The 21,960-nt window shown below is 36.9% G+C and overlaps 1 protein-coding gene across 1 annotated transcript in view; it reads right to left on the bottom strand.

Moving 5' to 3' along the window:
- Positions 1–21,960, bottom strand: part of LOC122968412 (astrotactin-2-like) — a 287,140-nt gene that overhangs the window by 118,596 nt on the left and 146,584 nt on the right. Inside the window, exons 7-10 of the mRNA XM_044333604.1 lie at positions 21,533–21,700; positions 9,922–10,006; positions 8,870–8,944; positions 5,589–5,726 (exon numbers count right to left, since the gene is read on the bottom strand). Coding sequence (XP_044189539.1) covers positions 5,589–5,726; positions 8,870–8,944; positions 9,922–10,006; positions 21,533–21,700 — 466 coding nt within the window. The remainder of the gene's footprint in view (positions 1–5,588; positions 5,727–8,869; positions 8,945–9,921; positions 10,007–21,532; positions 21,701–21,960) is intronic.

The raw sequence follows: 21,960 nt of genomic DNA, 5'->3' as shown, positions 1-21,960 counted from the left end.
GTCATTGAATAGAGTGCATTTTCTTTAAACTCGCTGCAATCACTGAGGAAAAATCTTGTAGGTGAAAAAAACAGGTAAAACTAAGTGATAAAATAAAGATTGATACACAGATTTTTGCTTTGAATGTAGAGTTGTAAAACATGTTTCAATGGAGGCTTAGAGTAAGGGGAGGTAGATTTATGTACTTAATTTGTTTCTGATGTCAACTTCTTGCAGTTGCATTGAATTATTGGCAATGGCACATTTTGATGGTTCACTTGATCATGGTAAGTGAGGTCATTAATCACCAGTGTGAGGTGTCACTGTCTACCCTGGGTTATTAACAGTTCCTTTTTGACAAAAATGCTAGTGTTATAGCACAGTTTAGAGTGCCTAAATCATTAGTGTGATATTCATGAGGTGTTTGTTGACACATTGGCTTTAGTTCAACAATAAGCAGCAGAAATACAAGGCTAATATTAGATATGATTAAATTTTAATCATAGCTAGTGGGAGTCAGAGAACTCATTCATATGACGATTCATTGAATAACTGTTTGAGAAAAGACTGAACATACACAGATTTAAACAAAGCTCAGCTCCCTCTCTACTTTACAGTTGTAAAAACAACCACAAACACGTTTTTTGTATAGCACAGTGCAAGGTAAGCTATGATCTTATGAATTATAATAATGGCTTGGAGGCAGCATATACAGTGGCTCCTTGTTTCTCTGCATCACCGATACAACAAAAAAGGCTCAGTCTGAATACCAACACTGACACAGTTATTGATCCATACCAAACATTAAACACAGCAAAACAATATGACATCATGATATGAGTCTGTAGCAGGTTTCGGCTGTTAAATGAAACCTTATAAAGTGTGTGAATGTTTACTTTGAACAAAAAGTACTGTCTCTACAGTCCCTTTCCTGGAGGCTAGGCTGTTGGTGCATTCACCAATATCAGGTAATCTGTGTGAGTTTATGATTTTGCATTCACCACTCAAGGAAATGCACAGAGACAAATCATTTATGACTATCAATTCACTGATTCATAAATGAAGCATGATCTCATGCGTTATGTATAGAATGTATTAGATGTCTCAATTCTTAAATAATCCCTTTCATACAAGCAATAATAAACCAGAGCTAAAAGCTGAACACCACAAAATCAGATGCTCTGCTTTTATTATCATGACTCAGTTTATCCTTTTTATATCTCTGTATTTAAACACACCTTACAGGACAGTATGGACATTCACTGAATGTTCCTCTTCAGAGTCTGGTTTCAAATGTCAGGGACTACGCAGGTATAGTCAGAGTGTATTTAGCAAAGCACTTTATTTCACACAGGCCTTACCTTCTAATAAACTCTGCACGCTCATCCCTGTGGAGCAGGGCACTAAAATTTGCATGTGTTGGTTAAGGAAATCAGGATGGATACGCCAAACCTTCCCACAACAGGCTGTATCCTATGCTGTATCCTAAACTATGATTTGTTTTCTTTCAAGGAATGAAAGATTAACCTGAAAAAAAAAACAAACAAAAAAAAAAAAAACATGATTACCTGTGGTCTAGGTCGCCTTGACTGCTTATCTGAGGCAACACTGCTCCTTCTGTCCTAATTTTCGCAACCCTAAGAAACTAATTTGAATGAATTTTTGACATAATTCAATGAATACAGGAAAAAAAAATTCCAGTAGAAAATAGTTCTCACTGAAAATCTCTAAAAGCAAAGTCTGTGGATCTATCCCTGGACTAACCAAAAGTATTTTTTCAGTGCTATAAAGACAAAAAAATAATAATAAACATAAAATCAATCCAACTCCACTGAGGTAGAGGCACAAATCTCAGTGGTGAAAACCTCAAAACATGGGCAAATATAACTGAACTTATCAGCATGGCCATACATAACTACGGGAAGGTGGAAAATGTGTTTTTTGTATGTATTTGAGTGTGTTATTTTAAAACAAGCTTATTTCACAGGTTCATTCAAGCATAATCAGTGAGACCAGTGAATGTTGACATCAAGGGACAGGATATCTTCAGTTAAAAGATGAGCTTGGTTAAGCTGACACTTACCTTGACACTCACTCACTCACTCACTGTTTTTCATAGACAGTAGAATATATTTCATTGGATTTTGCAAGAGAGCCGAGGGGCAAGTGAAATGGGGGTGCATCCTTTTACAAGCCAGAGGTACAGTGCATTTCACCACATCCCACATCAACATTTCTATCATGACTGACTGACTACATCAATGCCTGTATAAACACTTTGGGAAAGAGCATCAGCCAGAAACTCCATAAGCTCCCATGGGACCGTGTTCCACAAAAATGCTTTGGATAATGAGTTGTCTGCATTATTCATGACAATCTGACAGATCCTCCTATGTTACAGGAACTAATCATTAACCAAATACAGAACATTAACTTAGTATTCCACCTGAAGTGGGCTTTTAATCTGTCATGTTTTCAAAGTTATTTTTTATTACCTGGTGTGATGCTGTTTAAGACTGATTAATCCTTCAGCAGTTCAACTCACATTGACAGACAAGTCTACAATGAATATATGGCTTTTTCCTATTTATTACAATGAGCAAAAATACATGCGTACATGCATGGTGCCATAAAATGCCTTACTTGAAATGAACAATACTCTAGGAAATAAATGGTTGTCTCTAAATGGAGCTCCTACAGTGATGCAGCTTTAAAAAGACGGTTTAATTTCATAAAGTGACAACTTCCATGAAGGCACATCCTTCCACTGACGAATAGCTTTACCTTGCTGTAACCTAAATTGAGTTCCTCTGCTGCAAACTAAACAAAAGCTAAGTTCTTGCTCTCCGCTGAAGTGCTCAATTTGCACCTGCAGTTGTGATGTAACCCAGCAAGGTCTATTCATCATGCAGTGGCACAACGGTGGCACTTAAGTGACATTTGAGAGAAAGAATATGCACAAAAGAAATAATTGCTTTGACATAATTGCTTCTGCTCCTAGCTAAATGTAGAGACTGTAATCCTTCATGATTTCAATCTTAATTTTCAAAATTTGATCAGATCAACATGTGGCAGATACATGGCTCTAAAGTTTTGTTGCTCTAAAATGTGTCCTAATTGTTTAGCTCACCATCACTGATCACAACCCATTTTCAAAGTAAATGACATACCTTGGCTAATTAATAGAGCAGCCTACTGTAATCCCATTTACGTCAGAATAAGCAGATGTCTACAGCTGTCTTGGGAATTCTGTGCGCCTGAGGCAATTTTAGAAAGCCAATGTAGAGTTTGAATTTTTGCAGTAATGGATAAAAATTGCTGCAACACTTTATATGATGCACATTCGGCATAAAACTTAAGTATTCTGTGATTGCTGAATTTGATTATGATTGCTTAGCTTATTGAATATTTGGTATGAAAAACACCTAAGAGTGTTGAGAGCATAGAAGAGTCTGATGAATCTACCAGTCAGGTTGGGTGAGCATTTGCTGCACAAATGTGTTTTTATACATTCAAATAGATTTTCAGTGAAGTGGCACTCTTTCCTAGTTTCAATATATAGACGTCATACTGAAGTACAGGATAATGTGTTACCTCAAATGGTGAAAAACAATGTAAAGAAACATAATGAAAATATGGCATTTATGTTTGTTTCATATATCAATTTAAGGAATGTTACAGTCCCCTCATCACTCAACACAGATGTTATGTTTTCATCTACCATTATTTTTCACCTCTTCAATGCAAGCTTCAGTGATGAGTGAGTCATATGTTTCATGTACATCATGATTTATTCGCAGATTCTGTTTCCATTGTTTTGTCGCGTTTACTTTTTATTGATAAAACAACTTTTCCATGTATTTCCATGCATTTCCAACTTCTTTTATATGCAAATTGGAAATGTGCATAAAAACGGAGGATGGAAACACACCTACTGATGTGAGAGGGTTATTGCTAATGTGAATAGCAAGCTATTGTTCTGAGAGATTGCAATGAAAAAGGAAGGAAGGATGAAGAGAACAGAGAAGTGAAAGAGGAATGAATGGACAGAGAAATGAAAACCTGCGTGTTCATACTAAAGCTATGTAAAGTTATATGATATAAAACAAACTAACAAAAAACAACAACAACAACAATAATAATAATAATAATAATAATAATAATAATAATAATAATAATAATAATAATAATAATAATAATAATAGAATAGATAATAATATTTATATAGCACTTTTCCACACAAAAAGGGCAAACAAGTGTTAGATAAGATATACTACAACAGGGACTCTGGACCTCTGACAGGTCTAACAGCAACATAACACTGAATTCTGAAAATGAGATGTCCATTTCAAATTTATATAGACATTAAAAATCCCACTTACAATGTAAACATTACCATGGCATGGGAAGGGATAAGAAATACAGTATTTTTAGTGGTGGCTTTGAGTGGAAAATGCTGTTTGGTGCAGAAAACAAAAAGTAACATTATATGTATATGTATATGTATCTTTTCTGGCATATCAATCATTTTTGGGTAAACACATCTTTGTTTACAGCACTAAACTAAAAAACAGACAAAACTTAGTTTGTGTGCTAAATTTATCATATACTTTTATGTGGCACACTTTCTGCATTTTTTATTAATATAGTCTGTATATAAGCATTTGTCATCTTTAGGGTACTTCAGTGTAAAGAAATGTGCTATTGGTGATATAGTGATTCATTGGCATGCATTAGACTCATGTATCGCATTGTTATTCTTTCCTTTAGATAATGTGACAAGTGCTACATTTTATGCCACAAAGGCAGACAATTTGGTTTACAAATTAAATATCAATGCCCAGGCTGATGTCAGTTGAATTCCAAAGATCTCTGATTGTTTTAATGTGTAACTAATGCTCTGACATGTTTTGTGATGTTCAGCTGCATTGATGCATGCCAGCGCCCATTGGCTGGTTAGATGAAAAAAAAACATAGGCTTTATGTTGCCAATATTTTGTTTTGCACTGTGGGATTGCCAAATCCATAACCTTGTTGACTACTTTCCTGCTTGAATTTGTTTTTCAAATCCCTGTGTGCATAGCCCAAGGTTAAGTGTTTGTAATGCTGCTTTGCTCTTAGTCACTTTAGTCCATTAAACCTGAGACCTTCTGAGGATTTAATGACCTGATTAAATGCTTGATGGCTATTTTTTATTATTTAATTTGAACTGTTTAACTTTGGTTTAGTTTTTTTAAAGCACTTTTATATTTTCTGTTTGTGATTCTTTTTGAGTAATAAGCTTAAACTTTTTTTAATGTACATACAATAAGATCATTTTTAATGCTTAGTTGTACTTTTATGTCAAATAAAGCAAATTACAGTTGCTTACAAGAGGGGTCAAGGAGCATTATGTAGCATGATGACTAAAGCCAATTATAATAAACTAAAGACGCATAGTGACTAAAGCCAATTATACTGACATAAACGATGGTAAGAAGGCAGCCATGAGCCTATGTATGTATGTATGTATGAGACTATATGCTTATATGGACCAGACAGCTAAGAGACTGTTTCACAAAGTTCCACTTTCAACAGAAGTATGGCACTCTGAGCTGAGTCAGACTGACCTGACCTCCCCTGGATCTTCTGTAACCAGCACGTCTGTCTTACAGCTGGCAATGGGATTGATTGACAGTTCCACTGGTGGCACCACAAAGCTCTTGCTGACTGGCAGCCACAACCCTTGGCCCAGACTGTAGAATGATCTGTGTTGGCACAACCACAAGACATAAACGTCAGTCAAACTACTGTCACATTATCACATTTTGTTATGACACACAAGCACATATAGTACAATATGCATTAATATGGCTTTAAAGAGTCAGAAAATGGGTAGTGAGGCCCTGACAGAAAGACAGCAAGATTTATTTTTTACTGCTGGCATACTGTATAAATGTATATAGAGTGTACTACTAAATAATTGCCAGTGTATGATGTCAATCTTGTGTGGCAGCAGCAAACACAGTTGGAAACAGAATTGGATTTGGAGAAATTAGAAGTAGCTGTGGTGGCATGGCTTTTTTATTACTTTTTTAAAACCTATTTTCCTTCCCTTTAAAAGCAATGTGTGCTGCACCCCAGTGCTTTGTGTGTGTGTCATGTATGCTAATGCCTATTGTTCAAGATGGTGTAAAATAATTTGTTTTTGCCAGAAATGTTTCTCCTGAGTGAAGATTAATATCCTCAGGAGGACACCCTGCAGGAGGTTTAGACTTGCCACTTGGGAATAAAGGCACCTGGTAAGGCCTCACAAATAGCATAGAGCACACCTGTGCTTGGCATTGCGTGTTTTTAGTAGATCTGAGCAGGTGGGCCACAAAAAAACAAAGTTCTTTTAAACCTAGAAACTAAGCTTGAATCTGCTTGTCAAAAATCTTGGCAATGTAATTAATCAAACTCTCTCATTTGACACATTAAAGTCACAAAAGACTTTTTTTTACACTGTTAAATATTGCTAATCTGTCAAGCATCCCTTTGTATGATTACACACATTGATTGCACACCCTGGTTTCTGGACTGCCAAACCTCAACATTAAAAACCTTTGGTATTTACAAAATGCTGATAGAATCAGTATATTGGCTAGAATCAGAGAATCTGAATAATTCTGACCTACCCTCACTATCTGACAATTCAAACCAAATTTGTTTTCATCCTTTTATGCTTTTTTCTCACTGTTCCTAGCATCAAGAAAAAGCAGAGCTGGTTTCCTGCTAAGCTCCCTATCTGTGAAACCAAATCCCTGTTCCGATTAAGCTGCTCTTTTCACCATCATATGACTGACTCTAACACTGTCCAGCTGAGGAGCAATGCAGTCTTTTCTCCTATCCTCCCCTTTACACCACAGATATTGAAACCTTCCAAAGGGAAACCGGTGAGGGTTTCCACTTGGCTGCTGCATCTTTACTCATTTTGGCTGCTATCAGTGTCAGTGTGTATGTGGCTGAATGTATCCATGCTCTGTAAGTGTGTATGTGTATAAAGTTGTCCTTTCGTATTTCCTCTTTCACAAACTCGACACAGTGCTTCTACAGTACCAAGCAGCGGATTTGGTTTCTGCTTTTGTGTGTGTGGATGCCAGCACCGTCCAAGTCCAATCTCCAACATAGTGGTTTTTAACAGGCAAAGAAAACCTGAATGTATTTATGTGAAGAACAAAGATTGTGGATTTTGTCCCTTGTTTGTTAGAGTGGACCCACACTGAGGAGCTAACTCTGCAGGGTCAGTAAGAAGAGAGGCAAGATTACTGTGACAAAGAACTCTTCCTGCCTACATACTGGATCGGCTGTGAGCATAAAATCCAAACAGATTTCACAAAACTACAGCCTATCTTTTAGCTCACTTTATTTACACAGCTAAATAAAACTGAATGAATTTTTTTCTTTCTTTTTTTTTGCAGTTGCTGGCTTTGAGAAAACTGCCATTTGCACTACATATCCAGTATATGTGGCTTAAAATACTTATTATTTATCATCATCATCGTCATCACTGTCATCATCATCATTGTTTATTTAAAAAATGAAACCAAATTTAAATTATTAAATACACTGTACTATACATACAGTCAAAGTGCTTCTTTTGCTTCTTCTTCTTTTTTTCTTTTTATTTTTTACAAAATTTTCATGAAAAGCCTTGTGAATTTATTAATTAATAAGCATGGCCAACAGTCCTAAATGGCCCATGGCCTAAATTCCACATACTGTAGATCGAATCCATATTATGGCACATAACAATAGTACAAAAGTCCCCTAAAAAATGTGTTTTGCTTAAATGACTTGACTGTGATGCTGGAGCTTCACTATGCAGAATGATGTATGTGCAGAGTTTGACACTAGAAGGCTATTTTCACCTTCATCTCCTGAATAGGGAAAGTTTCTCTGTGTTCACCTTAAATCGGAATTTAAGGCGTGTACTTACAAGCATGATTTGTGACATCACAACTAGTTTGGAGCCAACTGTGGTCCGGTATGCAACTTACACAAGTGTGATGTGGAAACTTAAAGACGTCAGGGCACATACACTGAGAATTAACTTTTCAGTGAAGTAGGAGACATCTTGTGTCCAACAGTTCAATTTTTGAAATGAGAAATATTTGCATATTCATAGATTTTGAATTTTTCAATTACAGAGAAAAGACAAGACAATGACAGAGAAGTAGTAGATATATAAAATATACATATCATATCAGACACAAATTATTATTCAAAGCTGAGTCTGGAGGGGATCTTCAGCTAGGTAATAAGTGGCTAAGAAACTAGGTGATATGTTTTGTAAAGGTATACCCTCATGAGTATTTGGTTTGTTTAAAAAACAAACAAAAAAACTTTGTCTGAAAGTATGTATAATGCACTAGGTCGATTTGATCTAGCACAGGGGACAATAAGGGACAAGAAGAAAAACTCCAGCAACATAAAATACACATTTAAAATAACATAAAAATAGGACAATGAAACCTTTTATAAAGCACAGCTGGGAGAAACTGAATGGGTCCTTTGAGCCTTGCACTTCTTGAAAAATGTCTGACACAATGATCCCATCAAGATTGAGAAGTGTAACAAAAATGGCAGTAAAAGCATTTGAAAGGAGTCCTTCCAGGGCTGCCCCTTGGGCTATTTCTCCACGCAAGAGCCCATGGGTAAAACTTCATCCCTGCAAGAGTTGTACGTGTGTGTCCATCCAAGTGTGTTTATGTGAAACTGCAAGCCGCTCATCTGTATGCTCCATCACACACATGCACACACACATACACATGCCGAGAACAGCACCATCATCCCATTGTGTGTCCACAGAGTCACAGATGGCCAGCAGAAGTCATGAACTCAGGAGATGTACCAGAAGTGAAGGACTCACCTGAAGATCCTCTCTGGGGCCTGCTCTCCCGTAACTAGGTCATAGCCTTTCTCCAAGTTAGCATATGGCCAAGGACTTAGCAGAGGATACAGAAGAGGGAACACCAGAACAAAGAGAGAAATATAGAACATGAAAATATGAAAACAATGATTTACAACGGTCATAATTACAATTACATTAAATTTTATTTATGTAATCTGTAGGAGACAGGATTATCTTGATTTTATTCATGCATATAACCATAATGATGTTGCAGTTGTGCATTTTAAATACTCCACATGGTCTATATAATAGTATATACTAAACATAAAAGAAACACAGAGTCATTACTAACATCAATGAGATCTATTTTCATATGGATAAGATCTCCTTCTGTCAGACACCACTCCTACAAAACAGTGAATGGGAATTTGATCTGTGACTGGACTGAATCCAGCGGATGACAGGTGGGGTTGAATAACAATGTGGGCCCTTTTTTAATGAACCAATGATTGGGCAAGCCAGCTAACTGTCAAACAAGGTCAGAGTCAGGTAGATGGCTCATTTGACTTTTCTCTCCATATCATGTCAATTTCCACAATTTGCTTTCTCTCTTTTTTGTGTTCTCTATCTGTCTCTTTCACTCTCAGTCGTTCACTATTTGGCCTCCCACTGCTGTTTTGTTTCATTACCTCCCCTCCTGCCTTCTTACTTCTTACTCTACTTTCTCAAGTTAAAGAACCGTACAGGTACATTTGCATGTTTTAACTCATTAACTACAAATTGCATAGATATTACATTACAGGTGACCATTTCTGAAAGCATACAGTAAGTTTTTAGATTTTCTACCCCATAGGGATTCATTTTTATACTCTCAAGATCAACTTCAAAAGACTTGAAACTTGCCTCAGACAGCTAATCCATCACAGTGAACAATTCACCTTTATTAAATGTAAAGTTAATATTGTGTGCTAATGCAGTTGGGAGTAGGGACTGTGAAACCGCCCTGTAAGGTCAATTAAGTACCAGTGAGTTTGTAGATATGAGTGGAAAGAGCAGACAGGACTTCTTACCCTTCATTGCGACCCCAGTCGCTGCGAACACAGAGGTGTTTATGGACGGGATCAGGGGAATAACCCTCATGGCAGCTGCATTCTCCTGTGACACAAGAGAACAAGAAGGGACACAGTGGCAGATATTTATTTATTGTCAGTAGCTGAATAAATTACCATGTAAGTGACCCTGGACAGCTCATTCATTAGAGATGTATTGAATAATCAGTTGCTATGCTACTTCATTTCCAGCCACTCCTCACCAGTAAAAAACTAAATAAAAAAAATGCATTTACACTGACACAAGCATTATTAGCTGGCACACTTAAATATTTTACCTAAACTTAGTAGCAATACTTTTCTTGGATTATTTTTGTTCAGCCAAATGAGCCACTTTGATTTAATCCAACACAGAGTTACCATGAACATTTTGCACATCATGTCAGCCATCAAGATAGGGTTTCATGTTTGCAATATAGATTTTTCTGCTAGAACACTATGGGCATACAGTAAGCTACATTACTAAGTTGACCTGCTAAATCACTTTTTTTTAACAATATGACAGCACGTTTTGTTAAGTGTAATGACTTAACAACAGACGTCACCATCAGTCAGCACTGAACTGAGAAAATAGTGCCTATCTTGCAGCTTGGGTCTTGGGTTTTTGCCAACTCGTGCCTCAATGGCTAGTCATTAAGTTTAAAACCATCTACTGCTTTCTTAAATGTAACAATCTTGTCAGTTGACAGCGATGCATAAAATATCTGTGGTTTTCTGGATAACTATCCAAACACCCGATGAACCTCAAATAAGATATAAACAGTCTAGTTACATCTCTTGCACTCTAGTGAATTACCACAGTTTCAACAGTAATGCCCATTTATTAGAATTACAAATAATGGGGAAAAATAAACCCTTTATCCTTACTGTAGCTATACAAATAATGTTTGTGATCTCCTGTACTGTTAGATTGCTACTACTCAGATAACATTAAATAAACCAATTCATATTTTGTTGGTTTATTATGGGTCAAGTCTATAAATCGTATGAAGACGGAATTGCATTATGCTGTCACGTATGGTAAATAAAAACAGAGTGTGCTGCACATATAATGCGACTTAAGGGACGGATGTATTTGTGAAAAGGTCATTGATAGATTTAGCAGCCTTTGTATTGGTACTCTTTCCAAAATAAATGGTACTGACTGCTGTCTGTTGACCTATATGGGGGTATAACACTGGAAAATAGTGTAATGGCCACCCAGGCAACACTATTCACATTTTATCACCTAGTGTTTAATAATTTACTGGTTGAGTTTATAGGCTCAAGAATCACTCGTGGAGTAATGCACCACCAGGATGCAGTCAAAGAAAAGCCACAAACATGTTTTTATTTTCTTTGTGGCTGTTTCATGTAGCCTTACTAATTGAATAGTCAGCGCTCTTGAAATAGCTCCACTTTAAAATTTGGAGATTACTGGATAATTGTTGCATCCAAGACAATAATTTATTTTCATCATTTAATCAAAGAACTTTTGTTTTTGTTATTTTTAGTTCCTAACAGTGTATTTTCTAAGAGTTTCAGACAAATACTAATGAATAGCAACAACTCATGGATAGGTTCACAAGACACAAAAAGTCATAAAACAACTGTCAGCTTCCCATATCAACACTGGTTTTTTTGCTGAAATCATTCCTCCTGTTCATACTCTCAACAGGAAGGGCCAGAGTCGGCTCTTTTTCCTGCGGAGGCTCTATTCCTTGAACATCTGTGGCACCATGCTGTGGATGTTTTATGAGTCTGTGATGGCCAGCACCATTTTCTACGCTGTGGTCTGCTGGGGCAGCAGCCTGAGGGTGGCCAAGACTCAACAAACTGATTCAGAAGGCCAGCTCAGTCCTGAGTGTGGAGCTGGACCCTCTGCATGTAGTTGTGGAGAGGAGGATGTTGTCAAAACTCCTCTCCATCATGGACCATGTCTCCCACCCTCTACACAGTGTTGTGGTTAGCCAGGGGAGTATGTTCAGCCAGAGATTTAGAATAACTAAGGACTCAACTGAACCCAATAGGAGGTCATTCCTTCCTGTAGCCACCCAGATATACAATTCCTCCCCTTTCTGCTTAAGTTGAACAATTCTTTAAACTTTTTTCAACACAATCTACTGCCACTACTGCTAACTTACATTTAAATTACTGTAAATCACTGACTTTTGGACATCTCCATCAGTACTCTGCTGTTAAACTGCTGTTAAATTACTGTTGACCCACATTACATTTTCCATTCAGTTTACCTTTGCACATTGCAGCTAATTTACTGTTAAATTACAGTTAATCTACTTTGCATGTTTCAATTTTTGCACTTTTGTCCATACTGCAATTCTACCTCGCACAATACTTTTTGCATTTGCATTTGTACATTTTTCTATTTACTTACTGTATTTATTATTGTTTTTATTGTATTTTATATTATAGTAGTTTTTACCTTTTTACTTATTTACTTCCTCTTTCCTAACTATGTGTTGAGCAATCGAGCAATTAATCAATGTACCTGCGGGGATCAATAAAGTTATTAGTCATTTCAAAAATCCCCTCTAATACACTTTCAACGTAAGTGTTGGGGGACAAACCACAGTCTTAAAATGTATTCAAAAGTTTATCTGAATCTAATATGAGGCTTTGGCAGTCTGAGTTAGTCAAATCAAGTTTAGTTTAGTATAACATTCCCTCTTTGTGTTTCCCTGGGCAGTCTTTCCCTGCTGAGCTGCAGAGGAGGGATAGGATAATAACAAAAAGAGGGAATTTTAAAAAGATTCACGTTGAAAATGCCCACTTTTCTCTCCCAATTTTCATTTTTTAGTTTGCCAGAGGCTGGAACTGGCATTTTCATCAGCTGCAGTAGTGGTTAGGTTAACATAGTATAAATGGTGCCCTGCTTTGTTTTGGGGGGAAAGATTAACATAAATAACTGGAATTGCCTGGTGAAAATGCCTGACTGCTCCGCTGATAAATTGGAAGGGAACAACAGAGGACAAGACAATGACAAGACTGCCTGCTGCTGACAAATTTTATACTCAGCTTGCGCTTAAGAAGAAACATCTGATACGACATGGCCAACATTCTTTTTTTGGATCTGATAATACACTCCAAACAAAAAGCCAATCAATATCTACATTAGCGGTGCTAGTAAAGCAAGCAAAGCACTAACAAAGCACCTCTGGAAACAAGAGGCAGTAACAGAGCCAAATGCTACTCTTGCATTCTGTCATGTAATGCATTCCCTTGATGTCCCCAGCAACTATTTGTATTTGGACAAAATACTGGGTGTTTTGGATGTGAACATCATACAAAAGTGTTCCAACAAATGTAAAGTAAACTAAACCTATAGGTTGCTTAAAGGTCAAAGTAGCCTATCAGTTTTATCAGCAAATCTGAGACATATGTATGCAAATGTTCTTCCCTGTAAACACACTACATGGATACAATTGCACTGTTTCAAGTCCATGTTCTATATACTAAAGCAAAGTTGGAATAGCTTGTACTCAAGAGTATTTTTTACCGTCCTATTCTGATTCTACATCACTATTTCAGCAGAAATGTGGTTGATCTCATAGGTGATCGGTGCATCTTACTAAAAAGGCTATGTTTCTCTTTGATTTGTATGTTAGATTTAATGTGTTTTAAATGGCAGATGTTTGGATCTAATATAACAGCAAGAAATTTAGACACTTTTAGACTCAATTCTATATCCCAACATTAATAATTTAATACAACTTTGCAAAATACAACTGGTTAGATATAAGAGAAGTCGGTCTTTATGTAGTTTAGAATCATAATTTAGACATAAAATGTAGGTAATAATACAAAGGTTGGCAAATACATAGATTAATATGGGCAGAAAGGACTACTCACACTCAAATTATGTGTGTATAATTGATTTAGATATGTAACTTATACATAATTACACAAAGCAGTCTAACTGCACTGTCAGGAGAGATGTTCAGTTATTATACAGCCATATGTGTGTAGGCCTGCAGGGTGCAGAGGAACACATTCACAAAGTCTTTTACACCTTGTTTCAGATGAGGTGCAACCAGCCCAGAAGCACAGTTTGCCTTTAATCTGAGACAAACCTTGCAAGTAATCAGTGAAGTACGGCTCTTTTCTTTATGCAAATGCGTTCAAGGGTGGATCAAGCAATTAACAGGAAGAGATATGTCTGGTTGATTACACATTCCGCTGGATTAACTAACCTTTACACAACTTGAAAGCATCAGTTTTGTGGTGCAGTTTCTCTGCCACTGAAAAACTGTTTCAGCTAGCGCGGGCGTACTAAAGGGAAAATTGTGGTTGAGAAGAGAAACTTAAATTGACTGTAGCCATTCCCTAGAAAGCTCAATTGCCGCAGACAAAAGGTGATTGCACCACAAAAAAAGTATGAATAGGAGGAGTTGTGCTGAATTAGTTATTAAAACAGCTTCTTGAAAAGATAAAGCCAGTGGTAAAAACACCACAGAAGGAGGGGATGGGGAGTTGTTGTTGTGTTGTCATTAAACTTGAACTTCATGTTCACTCAGCTGCAAATGCACTATGGCAACTGCACTCCTTTTACATTTACAGTGTGCATGTGGCTGCAGTTACCTTGAAACTCCAGGGAGACATCAGACATATCGATGCTCTCCATCTGCTATGTTATGAGTTTGGACCAGTTGCTGATGTGGCGGCTCATTGATTCATTTATTTTTTTATGAGCTATATTTTCTTGCATATGGGCTACAACATCATTCTATTTTCTAAATTATCTTAGGTATTTCATTACTTTATTAACCAAAATTTGTATTTCAGCATCATGTTATTCAGATTTCTTTTCTGCTATTGTTAATCTGAGACAGATCTCACCACCAAACTGTGCATTGTGAGGTATTCTTATCTCATTATGCTTCCTTAATAAATCAGATGTTTGTTTTGGGCAGATTGCAAGAGCAAATTGAATGTTTTCATGTATGTCTGGCCCTGGGTTTGTGTAAACAATGGGTTAATTCACTGATGCCAAAAGTTATGGTTGCCTGATTTGAACATGTTGTCGGCCTAATTTAGAAGTAATCACCTGTGAGTGGTTATGGCCATTCGATGACAACAGTTATTTAACTGTGCTCACCCAGTCCCTTTTCTGTTACATCCCAACACGGTTTCTACTCAGATACACAACCTGATAAATACTAGATCGCCAATAAAATTTGTCACTGTCACCATTGTGCCCTCATTCTCCGCCTCTTTCCTTTGCACTCTCTTTTACCATCCCACCGTTCATAATTAAGTGCCAATCACTTCAGACCACAAATTATCTATTTTTTTCTCTCTCTCTCTTGTATTACCAATCTCATGTTATAAATGACGTGTGTCATTATAATCATTTCTAGTATCTCCCTGTGGCTGCATGGGTGATTTTCATATTTCAAGGTTCATGGTATGAGTACAGAAAAGAGTTGTTATCCTGATGTATATTTACACTTGTTATACAATTTACACAGGGAGAAGGCACTCTGATGACCTTGGGCAGATTCAACATAGCTTAAGTGTGTCTCATAAGAGTATGTTTGTGTGTACTTCTGTCTGTGAATATGCGTGGACAGTATTTGTTGAGTGGAAGGATAAAGCAGGGGTATATGTTAACACTTAGGCAGCTTCAGTTCCAATTAGGTGTGGCTGGAAAAGCCTGGGAGACATCATTTTAAATGAGGAAAACAAAGGCAGCTAAGGAGGTTCACAGGTCTTTATGAGGTTAGTTATGATGATAGATGGAAAGGTACTGGCTGCAATCTATTCTTCCTTATTAGGGTATATAACTATGTGAGATAGGACAGATTGACTAATAATGCAATAACTCATGGTAATAAAGTGTTAACTTGAGTCATCATATTGTAATGGCTACATCATCAATTAGAAGTATTTCATATTTCTAATTTAATTATAATCACCTTTTATATACTGATGATGTTATTACACATAACAGGAATTTATTACATTTATGGCTGTATTGTATTTTCAACCCATTTATAGGGACATTTTTATCACATTCTGACAAATTACTACAATATCATGCTGTTATTACATTACTTATGACAAAGATGGCCCATGTTCCAAGTGCAATTATAGTCAGATATCAGGCAGGAGGGACAGTTGCATCATGCCATTCATCCACTAACCTCAATGTTCCTTTTATCAGATGAGGGGAACAGTTGAGTCAGGGAGTGAAGGTGAAGGCAGAGTGGATTGATTATCCAGGCACAGTGATACAGTGACTGGTAGTCAACGGTGACAGTCAACCATGACATTGAAGCAGGATGGAGGCATGTGATAGAAATGGTGTGAGAAAATGTGGTATATACAACATAAACTTGTGATCATAGAGCATAGAGAAACTTGACAAAGAGATTTTTCCTGCTTGTGTATGAGTGTACTTGTTAGGGGGCAAACTGATGACTGTGAATTGATGAGATGTTCACAGTAAATGTGTTGATTTTAAGTACATGTGTAAACACAATGTGTCCTCATGAAACGTGGGCATGTTTGGATGATTGAATTGGCAATAGAAACGATGTGTTAATGCCACCATGTGTAAAATTTGAAAATTTCTGACTTGGCAGCCCCAGTGGTAGATGAAGAAGACACTATCATAGACAGCAGTGCACACCACCTACACAAGTAGATGTTATTTATCTGTTTTACTGTCTTAACACTAAGCAGCCTTCTGTGTTTCCTGATGTGCATTTTTCCTGTATATAATAGCAGAACTTTCATTTAGGTAATTCTGTAGTTCTCTGTCCAAAAACCTACAGCCAACACTAGGACATGCCCGATGTCCTCAACCAGTTTTTATGAGAATGATGCAAAAAAAAAGTCCTTAAATATCAATTTCCAACAAGTTACAACTAATAAGAGCTTTGGTTTTGTAAAAAAAAATAAATAAATAAATAAAATTGATTATGCAGCCCTGATTTTTCTTAAAACCTCCAACCTCCTTAAAAAGTCCCTCTCAGGTTCAGAAATGACAATCAACAGAGCAGATGTACAGTATAAACTCACAGGATACAGGATGATGATTACCTACAAGCTTTCTCAAGCACAGTTGTGCTTTGACTATTTTACAACAGATAAACTGGACAGCATTCCTAGTTGACCAGTAATCAGGTCTTCCAACAGCCATTTACATTTAAACACCATCAGTCCACATGTATGTATGGCTTTGGCAGCATTTTTGTGTTTTCCATGTTTCAACAAGAAAAGTATACTTTAAACCTTTAGAGTTACCCGAGCAGGTGTTTTCTCATTGTTTGGCAAAAGGTAAAAGACCCACTTTAACATTGCTTATTTGTTGTGGCCAGAATTGCAGCGTGTTTGAAAGTTTTAAAGTGCAAAGAGCAGTGTAGCTGCACTTTTCTCCCCTGTGTGATTTGCCCTTTAACATTTCACAACCAGTGGTTCACCCTACTGTTGAAACGGCAATAAATGTGCCTGGATGAAAGAGTTCATTTCAGGTGTTCTGTCTTCAGAAACAACTCTGTGTGTGTGTGTGTGTGTGTGTGTGTGTGTGTGTGTGTGTTGCAATTTGCACTAGAGGACAGTGATGGAAATAGAAAGCTCTTTTGAAGAACACCTTTAATTTTGCTGCCGGATGGATGAGGTTGCCCTTAGGAGATACAACATACTTGAGGGCAATTACTGATCAAATAATCTTGCTGCTGAAAAGGACAGATGAAAAGAGAAATAAATGGAGAGAGACAAGGAGACGGGGCGAGACAGATGCATTAATGAAGTGAGAATGCTGAATGTACTAGGGTCTGAGAGAGTAAATGAGTCCGAAATTGAATTACGACCATTACTGATCTCAAAATATAAAAAAACACACCGGCATATACACACCGGTAAACACACATTCGGAATCAACAAACACATAAAGTATGTGCCAACTCCATCTTTGGCATCATCATGTGTACTGACCGAGTTTAGTATCTGGAGTTCTAATACATTATGCATTAGCCCTCAACATGCCCTTGACCAGGGTGACATAAATTTCACATACATTACAGATGTAATCCATTCTAATGAGCTTAGACTTTATCTAGTTGGGCACGAAATACACAAGGGAGTTATACCACTCAAGAGAAGATTAATGTGCCATGCTGCACTCACAGCTTGTTGGTATCGTTTTAATGTCAGCACAGATAGGTCCAAAATAGTATGAGCTGATTGTGTACATACTGTACTGTAAGTAATAACTGCCCCAACACTATAACACTATCACTATTGAATCTCTGCCATTTTACTTGATTATAAAGTATGTTAGATGTGTATGGAGCAGTTCCATCTGACTCCTCTGAGGAATTTCTTTAGATCAGAAACACTGAAATAAATTTATTAAGGTAACTCTGTAGCAAAAAGGACTGTCCTTCCTTCCTTCTCATTCTGGGTATTGCTGTCCTTGCACTTATCAAAACATAAAAGAAGTTCAAATGCCAGCATTTTCCTTCTAATCTCAATGTACTTCCTTCTAATCCCACCTTCACCCCCAGCCAATTGGAATACTACTTAATGAATAATGCAAATTCTCTTACGCCAGATCTTTACTGCGAGTAATGGCTGCAGCTGGAGACGTAAGTACAGTATCACTGCAAAAACTGCACATCTAACAAAGTGTAATAATCCTGTATTTAGATTCAAAATCTAGTTTGTCTTGTTTTTAGTACATGCTATGAAATGCTGTATAAATGTTATCTAGTGCTTTTTAAGGAAGATCCTTACTCCTTACTCAATTCGATTAAATGTCACTTGCCTTGTCTTGATAAGCAACTTTGTCTTACTTTTAGTTACTTTTAATTAGATACAAGGGACATGTCTGTGAAACACCCCTTTCAAGGATAGAAGGCTTATTTTAAGCACTAGTATGACAAGACAAAACTATCTAATTTCAAGCATCAGCTCTGTGGTTATCATGAGTTATTTTCCCAGCTCTGTTATCATTGTTAGATGGTACAAAACAGAGCCTAGCACAGGGAGTGTCAATAGGGTGATGTAATGAGATTTCAGTAGGATAATGAACACCTTTATATAGAGCCACAGAACCTTTAGGGACTAATCTCATTGCAAGGTTATATATTAGTCGATATTGGAAAATTAAAATGGGAGATGAATTCACTGTAAGTCATGTGATGACCCTGTGGGTTAAGCAGCTGACCCACCAAAACAATGTCCTGTTTTTGTATAAATTCTCATCCAATATAATAACACTGAGGGGAGAAATTGTTCTTGTAGATCATAACATTTTTCATGACAATAAAGCTTGATTGTTATAGTCTAATAATTTAATTGGAATTTTGTCTATTTTATAATTACACATCAGTAAGAAGGGGAAGCCACATCTTAAATGTGTAATTCAATGTGGAAAAATCTAAGAAATCCATTTTTGCATGAATTTGACACTAAGAATCAGACACACATTATATTAGAAAATCTGTATGCAGATTTAACGGTTGAACTGAAATTAAACTTGATATGCCCGCGGTTTATTCTTGTTCTACTTTTTGTCTTTACTTTGTTGCTCTCAGCCATTTGAGGACCCCAATATGTTTCTCCAGAGATGGCCCATCACCAATGCGGTCCTCCTGGCAGAATCCACTAACCTCCTTCTGGCTGTTGGCACATTGCCGCTGATGTCCTTACTTAAGGAAATGATCCACGAGGCTCCTCTCATCCTGATGGGGTGTTATTACACCTTCCACCTCACCTACCCCAAATGTGTTGCTACTTTATTATCTGTCATCCAGACTGAGGTACTGAAAGACAGTAGTCATGAGTGTGACCTTACTCATTCTTGCAAGAAAGTAATAGCTGAATGGGGAAAATTCACTAATAAAGTAGAGTAATGCCAGAAATGCACAGGTTTGTCCATTGCTAATTTTATTTTCATTTGTATTTATTTTTCCGGTTTGTTGACAAAACTGATACATGTGTGAACTTGAATTCTGTGTTCAATATTTGTTAGTTCTGTGAGAATCCATGCATATTGAACTGCTTTATATTTTTTTTTCGTTTGTTTGTTTTTCGAAAATAATTCTATTTGTTCAGGACTGTTTGATGACTTGAAAGAGTGAAACTGTTTCTCCACTGGAAAATAGTCCCTGGGGAAAAGTTTGCTTTACACAGCGAATTATTATCAGTTCTTTGGTTTATGAATGTTGACAACTTTGTTAGCCACAAAAGAAGAACATTTTAAGGTGGGTGTTAAAAGCCAGTTATCAAGACAAGACCATGTGAATTGCTGCATCTTTCCCATGGTCCTTGATAATAAAAATGTTTTTCTCTTAGAAAATTGTCATGCTTCCTTATTTTATGAGCATGTGGTCTAATTTAGGTCGGGTAGAGAATTTCATAAATCTCATTTTAAGTAATTTGATGTTAAAAAAGTACCCTTGCTTTGAGTGATAATAGGCTTCTTTTGCATTAACTAGGCTTACCTAGATTGTTTGAAATTAGTCTTTTTGATCTTATTTCAAGATTTTATGTGCTATAATGACAGTCAGACAGCCTTACTTATTTTAAGACATCTTATCAAGTAAAATTCACTTTCTACACTGGCAGCCAAATGTGCTTGTTTTAACTGCAAGCATTCTTTTGTAACGGTCTATAAAGTGGAGTCTGATCCTGAATGGGAGTGGGAAGAACCTGCTGTTGCACAATTGAGACTTGAGACTAAAAGGTTGTTTCAGAATGGTAAGATCGTGTCTAAGATTCATAACAAAGTAAAAGTAATTTTTTTCAAATGTAGCTGAAGGTCGCTAGCTTGGGTTTAGCACATATATTATATTCCTTTACCCGAGTAACAGGAAGAAACAATGTTTACAGTTGCGCTTGTTTTAAAACTTCATCAAAAGATTGTAGGTCAAAAAGTTGAAAATCCTGCAGCATACTGAGTCTTATATAGCAGCAAGTCAGTTGTAAAATGACTTGCCAATAATGGAAGGAAGATTGTCTCCAAAAATGAATTTCAGCCATGTCTGATGTAAATTCCCATCCTTTTTAGCTGCTGAGCAACCAGCAATAGCACACTTCCAATGTCCTGCTTTGCTTGTCATGTGGCTGCAATGCAAGCTCCGACTGCAGAAGTTATGTACACACTCAGTGTAGTGCTGGGCTTATGCTAAAGCTTCCTAGCATATTTGATTTGACTTTCTGGTGTGATGTAGCAACGGGTAGCGCCTCAACACTGCTTGCACTTGGGGCATGAATTTCAAAATTTCAAATGACTTAAAAAGACTGAGGAGATAGAATTTAGCAATTTTATATCACAGGAGGGCCCCCACTATCACCCTAATCCACCCCAAAGCTCATTTTTTCTTGTTTTCCACAGTTCCAGCCCTTTAATGATATATGTTTTATTATACCTAAATAGATGTACCAGGTGTTGTGTTAATCAGTCAAACAGCATGGCAATTATGACATTGTGACCTTACTATAAATCTGGTAATAACAGTTTTCCCTACTTTGCAATAAAAACAAATAATTAGTGAAATTATATTATTTGCTCAGCAAATAGACCCCAGTGTGTACGTGTGTCTGCATGTTTGTGTGCACTAACCTGTGTCCTGGTCACAAATCTGCTCACAGGGCTCCGTGGTCCTCTGGCCACAGTAGTCTCGCACCCACTGTGTGGACGAATTGGTCTGATAGTACAGGGTAAGCTTGGCTGGGTTCAACCAATTAGAAACATCCAGGAAGCTGCCCATGCTCACCACAAAACTACTTCCTGAAAAAGTAAAACACAAGACAATAATTTTGGTTGTAGAAGACACAATAAAAAGGTAGAAAACAGCTTGATTGTTTGGGTATTATATATAAGAGCGGTTTTCCTGGTTCAGTTGCAAAATCAATTGGAAAGAAGCTAATTCTTTTGTTTTCACTGTAATTTTAATTCCCTTCCTGACTAGGCTGAATTTAAATGAGAAAATTAAGACCTATAATGTGTGTGTATTGATGGGATTTCCTTGGTAATTGCAATAGAGGGGC

This window comes from Thunnus albacares, chromosome 18, assembly GCF_914725855.1.
Source record: "Thunnus albacares chromosome 18, fThuAlb1.1, whole genome shotgun sequence".
In the NCBI taxonomy this organism is placed as follows: Eukaryota; Metazoa; Chordata; class Actinopteri; order Scombriformes; family Scombridae; genus Thunnus; species Thunnus albacares.
Note: the sequence above shows the minus strand (reverse complement) of the source record. Positions and strands in the feature narration are given on the sequence as shown.